Below are 13,865 nucleotides of genomic sequence, written 5' to 3'. Positions count from 1 at the left end.
TTAAACCATAGAGACAGACTGATTTTTCTAAAGTTCTCATTCAGTTAGAATAGAATTGTGAGAGGGGCGCCTGGGTGGCTCAGTCGGTTAAGCGGCCGACTTCAGCTCAGGTCACGATCTCGCGGTCCGTGAGTTCGAGCCCTGCGTCGGGCTCTGGGCTGATGGCTCAGAGCCTGGAGCCTGCTTCTGATTCTGTGTCTCCCTCTCTCTCTGCCCCTCCCCCGTTCATGCTCTGTCTCTGTCTCAAAAATAAATAAAACGTTAAAAAAAAATTTAAAAAAAAAGAATAGAATTGTGAGACAGAAGCGAGAGATTATATAGATCATGTGATCTATAACAAGAGGATGCACATGCAGAGGTAATATTGAAAATATTGGGCAGGCCACATGGCACCAACCAGCCCAACCAATCAGAACGGGCAGAGATTTTCAGCCCTGCAGCTGGGCCAGGCATTGACCCTTAAGCTCCTGGATTGTTGGGAGTTCCAGGAGTACCACAAAAGGCACCAGTACTCAGTATAGTATACACTTATTGAATACCAACTGAATACCAACTGAAGGAATTTGAGCTCTAATAACTGTGGTTTATTCCAATCTTCATGGGGGTATTCTAAATTTGGGTTCATATCCAGTCTATACTCAGAGGGTAGTGACTTAACTCTTCCCAGAGAGTCAGATGGAGTCAAGACACTGGAGTAATTGGAGTATAGCTCAAAAATGTTAAATGACTCACCCACTTCTCAAGAACTACTGAGCCCCACACAGTGGATTTGGGGGTGGGAGATAGAGAGGGGAGACATGTGGGCATTGTTCACACTTGCTAATAAACATCTTCTTTTGCTTATAGAGCCTTCAGGGCAAAACAAATGCTTTCGGGGACACTCAAGTGAGTCATAGGCTGAGAATAGGGATGAGCTATGGTGTAACCATCTGCGAAGGCTTCTCATGAACATATTTATTAGAGGAGTGAATGACAAGCTACTCCATGAAACAGTTAAATTTTAGAAATTTATTTGTAGTTTCATGCATGGGCCTTTTAAAGAAGTAACAGTATTTTCCATTATATACCCAAGCTGAGAGAACATTAAGTTGGTTACTGTACTGGGAAAAGTCACAGCTGTTCCTTTGAATTATAAAAGGTATGAGGGTAGAAACTTAGTTTTTGTTTGTTTTGGTTTGTTTTGGTTTACACAGTGCCTGGTTCAAGACCATAAGTAATTAGCCGCTTGCTTGATAAATGCTTTTTGATGATGAGGTGGAGAATGCTAAGGAGGTGACCTTCCCATCTGGGTCACAGGTCGCTTTTTTTTTTTTTCCTGTAGCAAATATTTTTACTTAATGTAAGACAGCTGTCTTTTCCTAGCAGGTGAACATAATGGCAGACCTCATGTAGTATTTACTTATTTTTCCCAGATGGGTGCCTGCGGCAGGGTGTTCAGCCCCTGTACAGGGGTTATGCCCCTCCCAGTAAGGGTTTGTGCCAGTCACAGGTCGCACTTACAAGCCATTGTCTCTTCAGGGAACCAAGCTAAAATCAACACAATCAAATTGCAAGTGTTGGATGACAGGAAGAAAATAAATTTAAACCTGAGTTCTAAAGTCTTTTCTTGTCCCATTTCATTTCCAAGTGCATTGGTATTGGATTTTTCCCCCCGCTTTAAGGGCAATCTCAGAAAACGTCCACAATCCCACAAGACCTTGATTACCACATCAGCGTCACCTACGTGTATGGAGAGTAATGACCAGCCAGCCTCTAACACAGCTTCTAAGACATCCAAAAACCACCCGCAGACCATCGATTGAGCACTTACCTTAAGTAGGCACTTCACATGCAGTGTTCGGCGGGTTTTATACAATGGCTACACTGCATCCCTGCTCTAGACATTCTCCCCAGGAGCACTTTAAAACATGGTTTTCCAAAATCTCTAGCCAAAAGCTATGGCTTTGTTTCCTTGATCCCACAGTGAGCAATTTCTCCTTAAGTGTAAGATAGTTCTTTCTAGGTTGTTTGTGCAAATACAAAGTACCTGCTGGGTGAGGTTAAGTGGACTTTTAAAGGCCCTTTTAAGTAAAATCTGAAGCAAGAGAACAGAAATCTGGACATGACTTCATCACTGAGGTTCTGTGTCACCTGAAAGATGATGAAAATAACCAACCAAGAAAACTGCTTTTCAGGGAAAAGTATGTCACCATGGAAAACCTTGGTTAAAAAACATTCTATGGGCGCCTGGGTGGCTCAGTTGGTTGAGGGTCCGACTCTTAATTTCAGCTCAGGTCAAGATCCCAGAGTCCTGGGATCAAGCCCTGCATCAGGCCCCACCTAAGATTTTTCTTTCTCTCTCCCCCTCTCTCTCCCCTGCTCATGATCTCTCTCTCTCTCTCTCTCTCTCTCTCTCTCTCTCTCTCTCTCTCTCAAATTAAAACAAACAACAAACAAAAAAACATTCTAAATCATTCATTTTCCATCTTCTTTTCAATTCAGTTCTCTCACGGGGGATTTAACAATTCCATGCCCAGAGAAAATCTCCCCAGCCCCACCTCACCCCCCATAAAAATCCAGCACAGCAACAGAGAGCTCTGCGAGTTCCTAGTGAGGTCTGGGTGACTCACTGCACGGACACACGTACAGGGGGACAGGCTGACCTCTGGGGCATTGAGAGAGGCTTCTTGCTTCACAATCCTTACCCCCAAATCACATGGAAAGTTCTCTAACAAGGGAAAAAGCATTTTTTTGAAAAGTTTGTTTATTTAGAGAACACATGTGCACACGCGCGTGTGAGCACACAAGCGGGGGAGGGGCAGAGAGGGAGGGGGTGGGGAGAGAATCCCAAGCAGGCTTCACGCTGTCAGCGCAGAGCCTGAGGCAGGGTTCAAACTCACAAACTGTGAGATCATGACCTGAGCCGAAATCAAGAGTCCGATGCTCAACTGATTGAGCCACCCAGGCGCCAAGAGGAAAAAACACGTATTTTTATTTATTTATTTTGAGAGAAAGAGAGCAGAAGCAGGGAGGGGCAGAGAGAGGGGGAGAGAGAAAATCCCAAGCAGGCTCTGCACTGTCAGCGCAGAGCCAAATGCAGGGCTCAAACCCACGAACCATGAGATCAAGACCTGAACCAAAATCAAGAGTCGGACACTTAACCGACTGAGCCACCCAGGCGCCCCTGGGGAAAAAGACATTTTTTAAGTTAAAGGATAAAACTTTATCTTCTGTTAGAAGAAAAGGCTACACAGTGCTTAAACTCCTTCATTTATTCCTTCATCCATTCACCCAACACTGATATGTGAGCAGAGGCTGTGTGCTTGGTCCTGGGGAGGCAGGGGTGTCATGGAAGAGGTCAAAGCCTCACGGAAAAGGCAGACTTTTACAAATCACTGTAATGACAGCAGGATTTGAGAAAAGTTCAGGGGGTGGGAAACAGAGGAGAGAGAAAAGGCTACCATATGAAACCAGAGCCTTTCCAGGGAATGGAGGTGACACCAAAGAGGGAAAGTCAAGACAAAAGGTGAAGGAAGTCCCTGGAGTAAAGGTGTTGGCTGTCCGAGCAGCCAAGCCATCTTCTTCCTTCGAGCAGGGCCTGGATCTTGCTTGCCTCTTAATCCCCACTCCTTCCACCCCTACCACATGTGGCTTGGTGGCCAACCTTGAGTAATCCTCTGCCAATGACTGGCTTAACAAGGGACTTGGGACACAATCCTGCAAGTGAGACTGGAGGAGACATCAGGTGTGAGGTGCCCAGGAAAGATCTCTCTGTTGAAACATCAGGAAGGGACATCCTCTTTCTTTTTCTGTAGGACATTGTAACTCCATGTGCTGCCTGGCACTCTGGCAGCCATATTGTAACCACGAGGAAAACTAAATTTGACATGGCCACCATGGCAGAAATAAAACCTGCCATTTGATGACAGGAGTGCCCTACCTCAGAAGTACCCTACCTGAGGATTTATTATCAGTTGAAATTAGAAATTTTCCTTACCATTTAAGCCACTTAAGCTTGAGTTTTGTGCTGTGGCCAAAAGCATCCTAACTGATCTGATTTACTTCATAATTTTGTGGAAGACAGCCCTCCCCTGAGGCCTCTTCACCTTTACCAGTTCATCTGTTAAATAGACAAGCTGAATCCCCAAGGGCTGTGCACAGAGCCTTCCTGTTATTTTTCCCCAGTTCTATTCATGAAAATAAAATTAATTTTCTAGCCCATGAATTAAACATTGCTTCTGCCGGCTGAAAGATTTTAGCAACAGCCTTTTGTTGGCAAGAGAAGCAGGATCCTGACATGTTCTAAAATAAGCTACAAGGAGGCAGAAGGGGAGGAGGAGAGGGTGAGGGGAGGAGGCCATTAAGAGGAAGAAGGAAGAGCTGGCAAATCCCACTCACGTCCATCCGGCTCCTCTGGACATTCAGCCTGTGGCTGCACTTAAGGGCTCACTTCTCTAACTGTAGCGTGGAGATGAATCACCTGGACATCTATTAAGAGGCAGGTCTTGGGGCACCTGAGTGGTTCAGTCAGTCCGACTTTAGCTCAGGTCATGATCTCACGGTTCATGGGTTCGAGCCCTATGTCAGGCTCTGTGCTGACAGCCGAGAGCCTGGAGCCTGCTTCCGATTCTGTGTCTCCTTCTCTCTCTGCCCCTCCCCACTTGTGTTCTCTCTCTCTCTCTCTCAAAAATAAATAAACATTAAAAAAAATTAAAAAGAAAAAGAGGCAGGTCCTGACTCAGTAGGTCCAGAATGGGGTCTGAACAGCTGTCTTTCTTTCTTTTTTTGAGAGTGAGGATATAAGTGAGTGAGGGACAGAGAGACAGAGAATGCCACGAAGGGCAGGGGGTGGTGGAGAGAAGCAGGGCTCACCCGACACAGGGCTCAGATTCACAAACCATGAGATCATGACCTGAGCCGAAGTCAGATGCTTAACCGACTGAACCATCAGGGGCCCCAAAGACTTTATTTCTAACAAGCCCCTGGTGACCCTGCTGCTGGCCCACAGAGCCCTCTAACCTATCCTAGTAAGCTGTGAAATGGGGAGCAGAATGTCGGAAAGAGGACTAACCTGAAATGAGGGCTAATGAGAACCAGCCGTTTAAACTCACCTTCAAGGGAGAAAGTGAGGCAAGGACACCGTCCCCCATCCCCATACATATGCACCTTCCAGAAACAAGGAAGAGTAGAGAACAGGGAGGGGAGTGGAGGACGGCACGCTGGGTCTGGTTTGCCTGTACTCTTGTACTCAGGCGTTTTCGTAAACGAGTCTCGGAACAGTACCTTTGAGTCTGAAATCAGATGCCCAGCCGAGATGTTATTCCTTGCCTCCCCTCAGCTCTGGACAGCCTGAGGGCCAGCCGTGCTCCACTGCCCACCTGCTCTAGGCGGCTGCCCCAGGGTCTTTCCTGGAAAACTTCAGACTCACTTATCCCACCGGCAAGTGTCTGGCCTAAAAATTTCACTCCAGACCATTCGATCATAGCAGGAATTGTTGGTGCGTGTGATGGGCTGAGAGAAGGCGAAAGTCAGGGAGAGGTTGAGGGCAGCCTCTCCACATGCCCCATCCTGCTAGTCCCCAGGAATCTTCCTTGCCCTGCATCTGGCCCCTGACCACCTCCAGCCTCACTGGACATTCAGGTCCTTGAACCGGCCTTCTCTGTCTCTCCTCACCGCCCCCCCCCCCCAATGCCATCTCACCCAAACCCCTCCACCAGCCAGCCCCAGCCTCGGGCCTCCTGCCAGGCTCAGTGCAGCCATCTCTTCCTGCGGGGAGCCTCCCCAGCTTCCCCAGGCCAGCACTCTGTAACTAATGCTGCCTTGGCATACGGTGCACCTGTCCGTCTCTCCAGTTGGCCTCTAAGTGCCATGAAGTCAGGGATAGAGCCAAAGCCTGGTAGGTAATGGGTGAGTCATAAACATTATCCAACAAGGGAATTAAATAATGGTTCTCAGCCCGGCTGTGCATCAGAAATATCCAAATGGAAAAGAAGAGAAGGGAAGGGAAGGGGAGGGGAGGGGAGGGGAGGGGAGGGGAGGGGAGGGGAGGAGAGGGGAGGGGAGGGGACGGGAGGAGAGGAAGAAGCCAGGGCATCACTCCTAGAGATTCCAATTCTGGGTGAGGGCTGAGGCTTCCAAAAATTGCAAAGGATCCCCAAGTGATTCTGACGGGCAGCCTGTTTTGACAATCACTGGAATGGAAAAAAATGAATGAATTTGTGGATGGATGAGTATGTGACTGCATGTACAACTGTGAGGACCTCTCTCGTGGCCACTGGCACACATAATGAACGAAGGATGGGCATTTCTGGGGGGGACACAGCCGGTACCTGTTGTGGGGCCACCACCCCATTGTCTGACAAAATAAAATCAGAGGCAACAGCCTTGACCCCATGACCAAGGCTTTCTGACAATGAGGGTGCAGGAACAAGGCCCAGCCTCCAAAGGATGAACTAAACAGAGGGAAGCAGATAAGGGAATGTGGACCCAGGCACAGGGATAACATTTCCTCTGTGCTGCTTGCAGGCCAAGTTCTTTTTTTCTTTTTCTTTTTCTTTTTGTTTTTTTAACTCCAGTAGTTAATATACAACGTTATATTAGTTTCAGGTATACAATATAGTGATTCAACACTTTCTTTTTTAAAAATTTTTAATGTTTATCTATTTTTGAGAGAGAGAGAGAGAGAGAGAGAGGGAGGGAGGGAGGGGCAGAGAGAGAAGGGGACAGAGGATCCAAAGCAGGCTCCAGACTCCAAGCTATCAGCTAGCGTGACATGGGGCTCAAACCCACAAACTGTGAGATCATGACAGGCACCCCTGATTCAACACTTTCACACATCACCCTGTGCTCATCACAGGTCAGGCCAAGTTCTTTACTGCATTGTTTCATTTCCCTCCAGCTGCAATACTGTTGTCCTAGTAATTAACCTCACTGCACACCTGGGGACACTAAGGTTCGGGAAGGTAGTCATCTGCCCAAGGCTGAACTTGGGAGGCTTTTTTCTTTAAGTTTATTTATTTATGTTTAGGGCTGGTAGGAGCAGAGAGAGAGAGGGAAAGAGAGAATCCCAAGCAGGCTCTGCACTGTCAGCGCAGAGCACAATGCAGGGCTTGAACCCACAAACTGTGAGATCATGAGCTGAGCACAAACTAAAAGTCAGACACTCAACCATCTGAGCCATCCAGGTGCCCCTGGGGGCTGGGTTTTGATCCCAGACCCTCACTCCAAAGCCCATACTCTTAACCTCAGGGCTAAGAAACCATACATGAGACAGCAGGGACAGGTAGACTGCATGCCAGAAACTAAAGAATGTCAAAATACACACTCATTGAGAATAATGTCACCCAAAGACATCACTGTGTTTTGCAAAATCCTAACCATGGCTATGTCATCCTTTTATAAATCGATCAATGGCTTTTCCAGGCAATTATTATAATTTTATATCATACACAAAACTAGACAAGGCAAGAACAAAAATGTTACAGCAAGGTCATGATGGAACATTTGGATTTAAAGGCTGTGCCTTGGAGCGCTTGGGTGGCTCAGTGGGTTAAGCGTCCCACTTCAGCTTAGGTCATGATCTCGCGGTTCATGGGTTTGAGCCCCGCGTTGGACTCTGTGCTAACAGCTCGGAGCCTGGAGCCTGCTTTGGAATCTATGTCTCCCTCTCTCTCTGCTCCTCCCCTCCTTGTGCTCTCTCTCTCTCTCTCAAAAATAAACATTAAAACAAATTTAAAATAAATAAATAAAGGATGTGCTTTTTACATTTGAGCCCCAAGTGCTCCAAGTCCCAGACAGACGATGAAGCCAGTGCAGATTTCATGACACTGGCCCCCATCGTGGGAGGTAATAACAGCAGGCAGCACTGAGTGTCTACTCTCTGGCAGGCACTTTCCTATGTGCCCCAGTTCTGAAAACAACTTTCAGCTCAGTATCACCGCCCCCCTTTCACAGACAAGGAAGCCGAGGCTCACAAACTGGAAGGGGACATGTATGAGGCTGAACTAGGGGCAGCACATTCATTCCAGCCCTGGTTTCTACTCTGTAGCACTCTTTCTCATTTCTAGATCACAGTACAGTCTGCAGGGACCTTGACCAGCTTTAGAAAAAACTGAGTTAATAATGTTAACCTCAAACCTATATTTATACTTGGCGGGACTATTAAGCCAGCAAAAGCAGACTCTCTTCTCTCCTGTTTTGCTGCACGCCAGCCTTGGGTAAGGCTCTTAGAGCTTGCCCATTTATTAAAAATGCAACAGTTGCAACAATGGGCTGGGAATTACAGATTTTAAAAAAGGAAGACTCTTTTTCATTTTTCGTTTTTTTAGTAGTTTAATTGAGCATTAAAGTTTTTTTTTTTTTTTTAACATGACTCAAGAAGACCGGGATGGGAGGAAAAAAAAAACACAAGTCAAAACTGAGACTTGTTAGAGATTTAGAAATGATTGGGCTGTGCTCAAAAAACCCTAAAGAAAACGCCAAAGACCAGGTGAGTTGTCAGCTAAACAAAAAGATTCTTATCTACAGAATAGTGACCTTTTGGAGGAAAATAGAAGGAAGACAGAATCAAAGAGAAGGGGATGGGGGAGGGAGGAAAGACTAGAAGGGATGTGTTCATTTCTCTTTGGGAATTTTGAGAAAGAACCTTTGTTTCCAAAGCCAAAGCACTCTTTTCCATACAAGAGAGGCAACAAAGCCAAGTTCTGTGCCAGCATTGCAGAATTCACTGTGCCGTAGGAGGACCTTTTTCCCTTCTATTAAAGAAAAAGAGCCAATATCAGGACCAATAATAATGGCAGCTAATAATTATTGAACACCAACAGCAAGGTACCATGCTATGATTTACACGCCTCTCAAATTTAGAGCAAGAGGTATTAATATACCCATTTTACAGGTGCGAAAACTGGAGTTTAGAGATGTTAATTTGTCCAAGGTCATGTAGCTGGTAAGTAGGAAAGCAAGGATTCTTGCTCAGATAGGTCTCTCTCTCCTGAGACACACTCCCCCTAGAAAATACGGAGGCAAGCCAGAAGTCTGAAGTCACACCTTCTTGGGGCTCTGTGACAACTGTAGGGACTTGATAGAAAAAGAAGCACAACCCAACAAAGACATCAAGAGGATCCCAAGTCGTGGAGTGAGTTTACTCAATGCCTGACAGAAGACAGCTCATCTTTGGGCAACTCTCGGAATTGCACAGAATTTGATTGGTGGACCAGCACTCTCCAAACCCCAGCCTCTCCCAATGCTCCCTTCGGCCCCCCCCCCAAGTGCTTTGTTAATCCCTGCCCCCTCCCAGCTTCCCCCCCATAAGCTAGCTTCCTCCCCATAGGCTAAACCCCACTTCAGAGAGTCCAGAAGCTCCAGCAAGGGCACCAGGGAATCCGGAATAGCCTCAATGGTTTGCCCCAGGACTGGATGGAGGAAGGGAGCAGGGTTACAGGGCTAATTACTGTTCACATGCCTCATACTTCCACTGAAGTTGTCCCAAGAGGACACAAAAGCTATGATGTCACCATGAAACACACTTAGGGGACTCAGTGACACTTAGAGAGAAACCAGAAAACTCCCTGACATTTCTGGAAACCAACAGCAGAATGCCCGGAGACAGGCGAAGCCAAAGCCTTCTGGAAAGGAGCCCAGGACTCTTAATACCATGACTCCTGCCACTCACTCTTCTGTCCCACTCATGTTGGGACTCAGGGCATGGACTAACTGCGCCTTTGGCCAAAAACTGTCAAAGCAGGCACTTTTGTGAGCTCAGGCCTGCAGGTGAAGATTTTTCTCCAACTCAGTTGGAGTTTGTGTTCTGTCCTTCAATCAACTTGTTAACTCATCCCTCAGGACCTGTGGCACCAAGAGCATTCTGTTCTGGTAGGCTGCCCACTTAGGAAACTGCAAGGGGAAGAAGGGAAACAACTCGCTCTGGTCCCAAGGAGAGTCATAAAAGGGTAGGGGGTTAGGCAACAGAGGAGGCTGGGCAGGATAACTGGATGGACCTTTCATGGAGGACATTCTCCCACTCCACAAATCACACTGCACACCTAACACACAGTCCCTGCTGGGTGCATTGCATCAATGCCTCTTGTTCCCAGGGCAACCTCACCTGGGATGAAGGGTGGCAAGCAATGGAAGGGCTAAGCCAATTTCCTTGACAACTTAGGTCCCTGAAGCAGATGAGCAGCCTGTTAGCGCATGAACTCAGTCCTAAAGCTGGATAGAGCCAGTAGCAGAAGTGGGTGAAACAGGGTATCCAGTGGGGGATATTTGTGGCTCAAGACCCCCGGGCTTTCACTGAAAATAACCCTATCTATCATAGTGATCAGCACAACAAATCTTAGCTCATCTCTGTCTCTCCTTCTTCTCTCACAAAATGTCCATCAGATAAGATTCATTTGTTTAGAATGTTTCTAAGTCAAAATTTTGGACTGTGAAACCACAACAGCCACCACTACATGCTCTTTTTTTCTTTTCTTTCTCTCTCCCCCCCATCCTTCTCTCTCCCTCACTCCCTCCTTCTCTCTTTCTCTCTCTGTTTCTCCCTCCCTCTCTTTTTCTTTCTTTCTTTCTTTCTTTCTTTCTTTCTTTCTTTCTTTCTTTCTTTTCTTTCTTTCTTTCTTTTTCTTTCTTTCTCTCTCTCTCTCTCTCTCTCTCTCTCTCTCTCTCTCTGTCTCTCTCTCTCTCTCTTTCTAGTGATGCAATGAAGCACAGGTAGGGAGAGAATCAAGATTCAGAGAACCGAGCTGATGAAAGGTAGCTAAGGCAGAAGACAATGCAGGAAGGTACAAGAGTGGGGTTGGCAACATCACCCACAGAGGGAAACCAGATTCCTGCAGTGTGTTGGCTTTTCTGGGGAAGCTGAAGGAGTTTGGGGCTGAGGGAGGCATCTTCCGGCCAAGGTCGTTCAGAAACAAAGATTCTGTCTTCACTACAGAGAAGAGCCTAGAAAAGGCAGAAGTGACTTGGCAAGCCTGGAGAGGAGGCCATGTCCTTGTGGCTCCTGGTGGGGTGCCAGGGTCAGCAGGCCTTGGGGGCTATAGGGGGTGGAGCCTGTGGGTCCTCCAGAGCTCCGGGTATGTAAGGAAATGTTTTAAGTGCTCACCTCTCTCTGAGCTCTCTCTGACACTGCAGCTATTAAGACTAAGCTTTAATCCCCTGGAGGCAGGTGGACTCTGAAGTCCAATGGCACAATCTGAACCCCTGGAAAGGGAGAGAGGAGCTCCACAGAGGCTCTGGGGCTGTAAGGGCTTTAAATGGCAGTGTGGGGGGGTATGTTCACGAAGCAATGGCTGAGCATCTTACAATCTAGTCACTTGGAGATAAGGGATGAAGGAGGATACAGAATTAAACCAATACATGATCACAAAGACGATGGTAGAAAGGACACAGAATTGAGGAGGTGCAGGGTGCCTGGGTGGCTCAGTTGGTTAAGCATCCAATTCTTATTTCAGCTCAGGTCATGATCTCACGGGGTTGAGATCTAACCCCCGGTCCAGCTGAGCATGGCGCCTGCTTGTGATTCCCTCTCTCCCTCTCTCTTCTGCCCTTCCCCTGCTTGCTCACTCTCTCTTGAAAGAAAGAAAGAAAGAAAGAAAGAAAGAAAGAAAGAAAGAAAGAAAGAAAGAAAGAAAGAAAAGAAAGAACTGAGGAGGTGCACTGACTGGGGAAGGCATGAGCAGGGGGTTGCCAAGGGCTTTTGCGGAACTTCAAAAGGCTTCATGGAGCATCTGGCTGGCTCAGTTGGTGGAGTAAGTGGCTCTTGACCCCTGGTAGTGAGTTTGAGGGCATGCATTGGGTGTGGAGCTTACTTAAAGGGGGGAGAAAAGGCTCCATGGATTCCCAAAGACTCCCCTCTCACCATCCCTCTCTCAGTCACACCCCCTAAGAGTTACACCATTCTAGACGCGTTCGCTTCCAACAGGGGCTATAGGGTTTCAAGGGAAGGCTTGCAACCAGAGTGGCCCTTTATCAACCTCGGCATCTGAAGCTGGCACTGTACCAAATAAGCTTTGCAGAAAGAAGTCTTCTTATTATCTTCCTTCCTTTTCCCCTCTGGAAATAAAAGCAGGTTGTGCTTCTCCTGCCCCTGATCCTTGGAGATGCCCGAAATGGGAGCTGAAAGGGCTTCTTGGATAACTTCATCAAGTTCTCAGCCTGGGATATCAATGCCTGCACCTTCTGTCCTGGCTATTGCCTCTGAGGTGATTGAAGTCAAAACCCATTACTGGGGCCAGGGGGGTTCTGCGAGGTGGTTCAGAGGCCAGCAACTTGGGTCGTGTAAGGCAGGCACTGAGTTTCAGGCGCCCAGGAGATCAAGGAGTGGGTGGGTGCCCTGGTCCACTCTTGGGCTCCCTCCCCTGCCAACAAGGACGGGGGGGGGGGGGGGTTGGCTAGGAAGAACGGCGGTGGGAGAGTCACAGATGCGGCGACAGCCCCGCACCTGCCAGAATAAGACAGGGCCTGGAGGAGGCTCTCCCCAGCCACAGATAGAGCTCTGTGCTGGCGACAGAGCGATCTCGCCAAGGTCTCGGTTTGCTCGCCAAGAAACTTCTGGGACCGTGTAAGTGCAACTGGACATAGCAGATCACGGAGGGGGCAGAGGCAGGAGCCTTGCGGGGACAGGAGGGAAACTGGTTTCATCCATCTCACGCGCGAGAATCAAGACCGTTCCTATGCCGGGTCTCTCCACCTTCCTCCACTCCCTTTCTTGTCCTTAACTCGGCCCCAAGGTCCGCGGCCCGCGGAGGACACTGAGAACCTGAAAGGCGGCAGATAGGAGGACCCCAGGGACCAGCACGGACGACACAACAATCCCGCCCGTCTTCCCTCCCCGGAAGCCTCGGCCAGCCGGCGCCCAGCACGTCCCTCGGCGCGCCTCTGCACCCAGCGGTGGACCGACCGGACTCCGGGTCCCTCCCGCTCTCCAACCAAGAGTCGGCAAATGCGCCCACTTAGCCAGACAGCGGAGAAGGGAGAAGTTGCAAAGACCTGGACTGAGATAGCAGCCCGTCCCAAGGGCCGACCACTGCAGGGCAAAGGGGCCGGGCGCGTGGGGGAAGCGAGCGGAGTGCGGACAGGGCTCCCCGCACCACCGGCAGCGGAGCGGCGGCCGGCGACTCCGCGCGCCCCGCCGTGGCCTCGCCACGGCGCCCGGGGCACAGGGGGCGCCGGCGGGACTTACCCCAGAGCAGGGTGAGCAGCTTGGCTTTGGGGATAAGGACCAGGGAGTACACGGCCCCCAAGTGGAGCAGGCTCATCAGGACGACGTTTCTCCAGACGACGATCTGCCGCTGCCCGCGTCCGCCCAGTCTCTGCGGGTCGCCGCCGCCTTCCGAGACTTCGATCCTCGCACGGATCTCCTCCTTGGCGTTGCGGAAGGGGACCTGCCTCCCGTCGGCGGCCGGGCCGGGCATGGCTGGGGAGAGGTGGGCGCCCGAGGCAGCGGCAGCAGGCAGGCGCTTGGCCGGCGCGGAGCTCTCCGGTGGGGGGCGGGGGCTTCTGCCTTTTGGGGTTGGGGAGGGGTGGTCTCTGCACTCCCGTCCCCGCCTTCCAGGCCCTTCTCTGGTTCCTGCCCTCTTCTTCGGGCGCTCAGCGGGGACTAAGGATGCCAATCTGGGCGCCCGGCATCTGTTGCTGGCGAATCACCGCGGCGGCTGCTGGGGCCAAACTCCGCTGCGAGGAAGAGGAGGCGAGCGCAGGGGGCGGGAGGGGGCGCGGAGTTGGGGGAGGGCGCGCGGAGAGGGAGCGGGAGGGAGCCCTCGGAGGGAGTCCGGGAAGGAAGACCTGCATAGCTACAGCCAATCAGGACGGCTTATGGGGCTCTTAAAGAGGAAGGCGCCCTCCTGGCCTCCGCTGCCCCGGGCTGCCTTGAGCGCGACGGGCGGGCGCGC

The 13,865-nt window shown here is 49.7% G+C and overlaps 1 protein-coding gene across 1 annotated transcript in view; it reads right to left on the bottom strand.

Annotated features, from left to right (window-relative positions):
- The window catches only part of SCD5 (stearoyl-CoA desaturase 5), a 153,261-nt gene extending 139,644 nt beyond the window's left edge, over positions 1–13,617 (bottom strand). Inside the window, exon 1 of the mRNA XM_027059458.2 lies at positions 13,157–13,617. Within this exon, the coding sequence (XP_026915259.1) occupies positions 13,157–13,388 (232 nt within the window). The 5' untranslated portion in view covers positions 13,389–13,617. The remainder of the gene's footprint in view (positions 1–13,156) is intronic.
- Positions 13,618–13,865: the final 248 nt, after the last annotated feature.

Source organism: Acinonyx jubatus, chromosome B1 (assembly GCF_027475565.1).
Source record: "Acinonyx jubatus isolate Ajub_Pintada_27869175 chromosome B1, VMU_Ajub_asm_v1.0, whole genome shotgun sequence".
Lineage (NCBI taxonomy): Eukaryota > Metazoa > Chordata > Mammalia > Carnivora > Felidae > Acinonyx > Acinonyx jubatus.
This window is presented reverse-complemented; position numbering and strand designations above follow the sequence as displayed.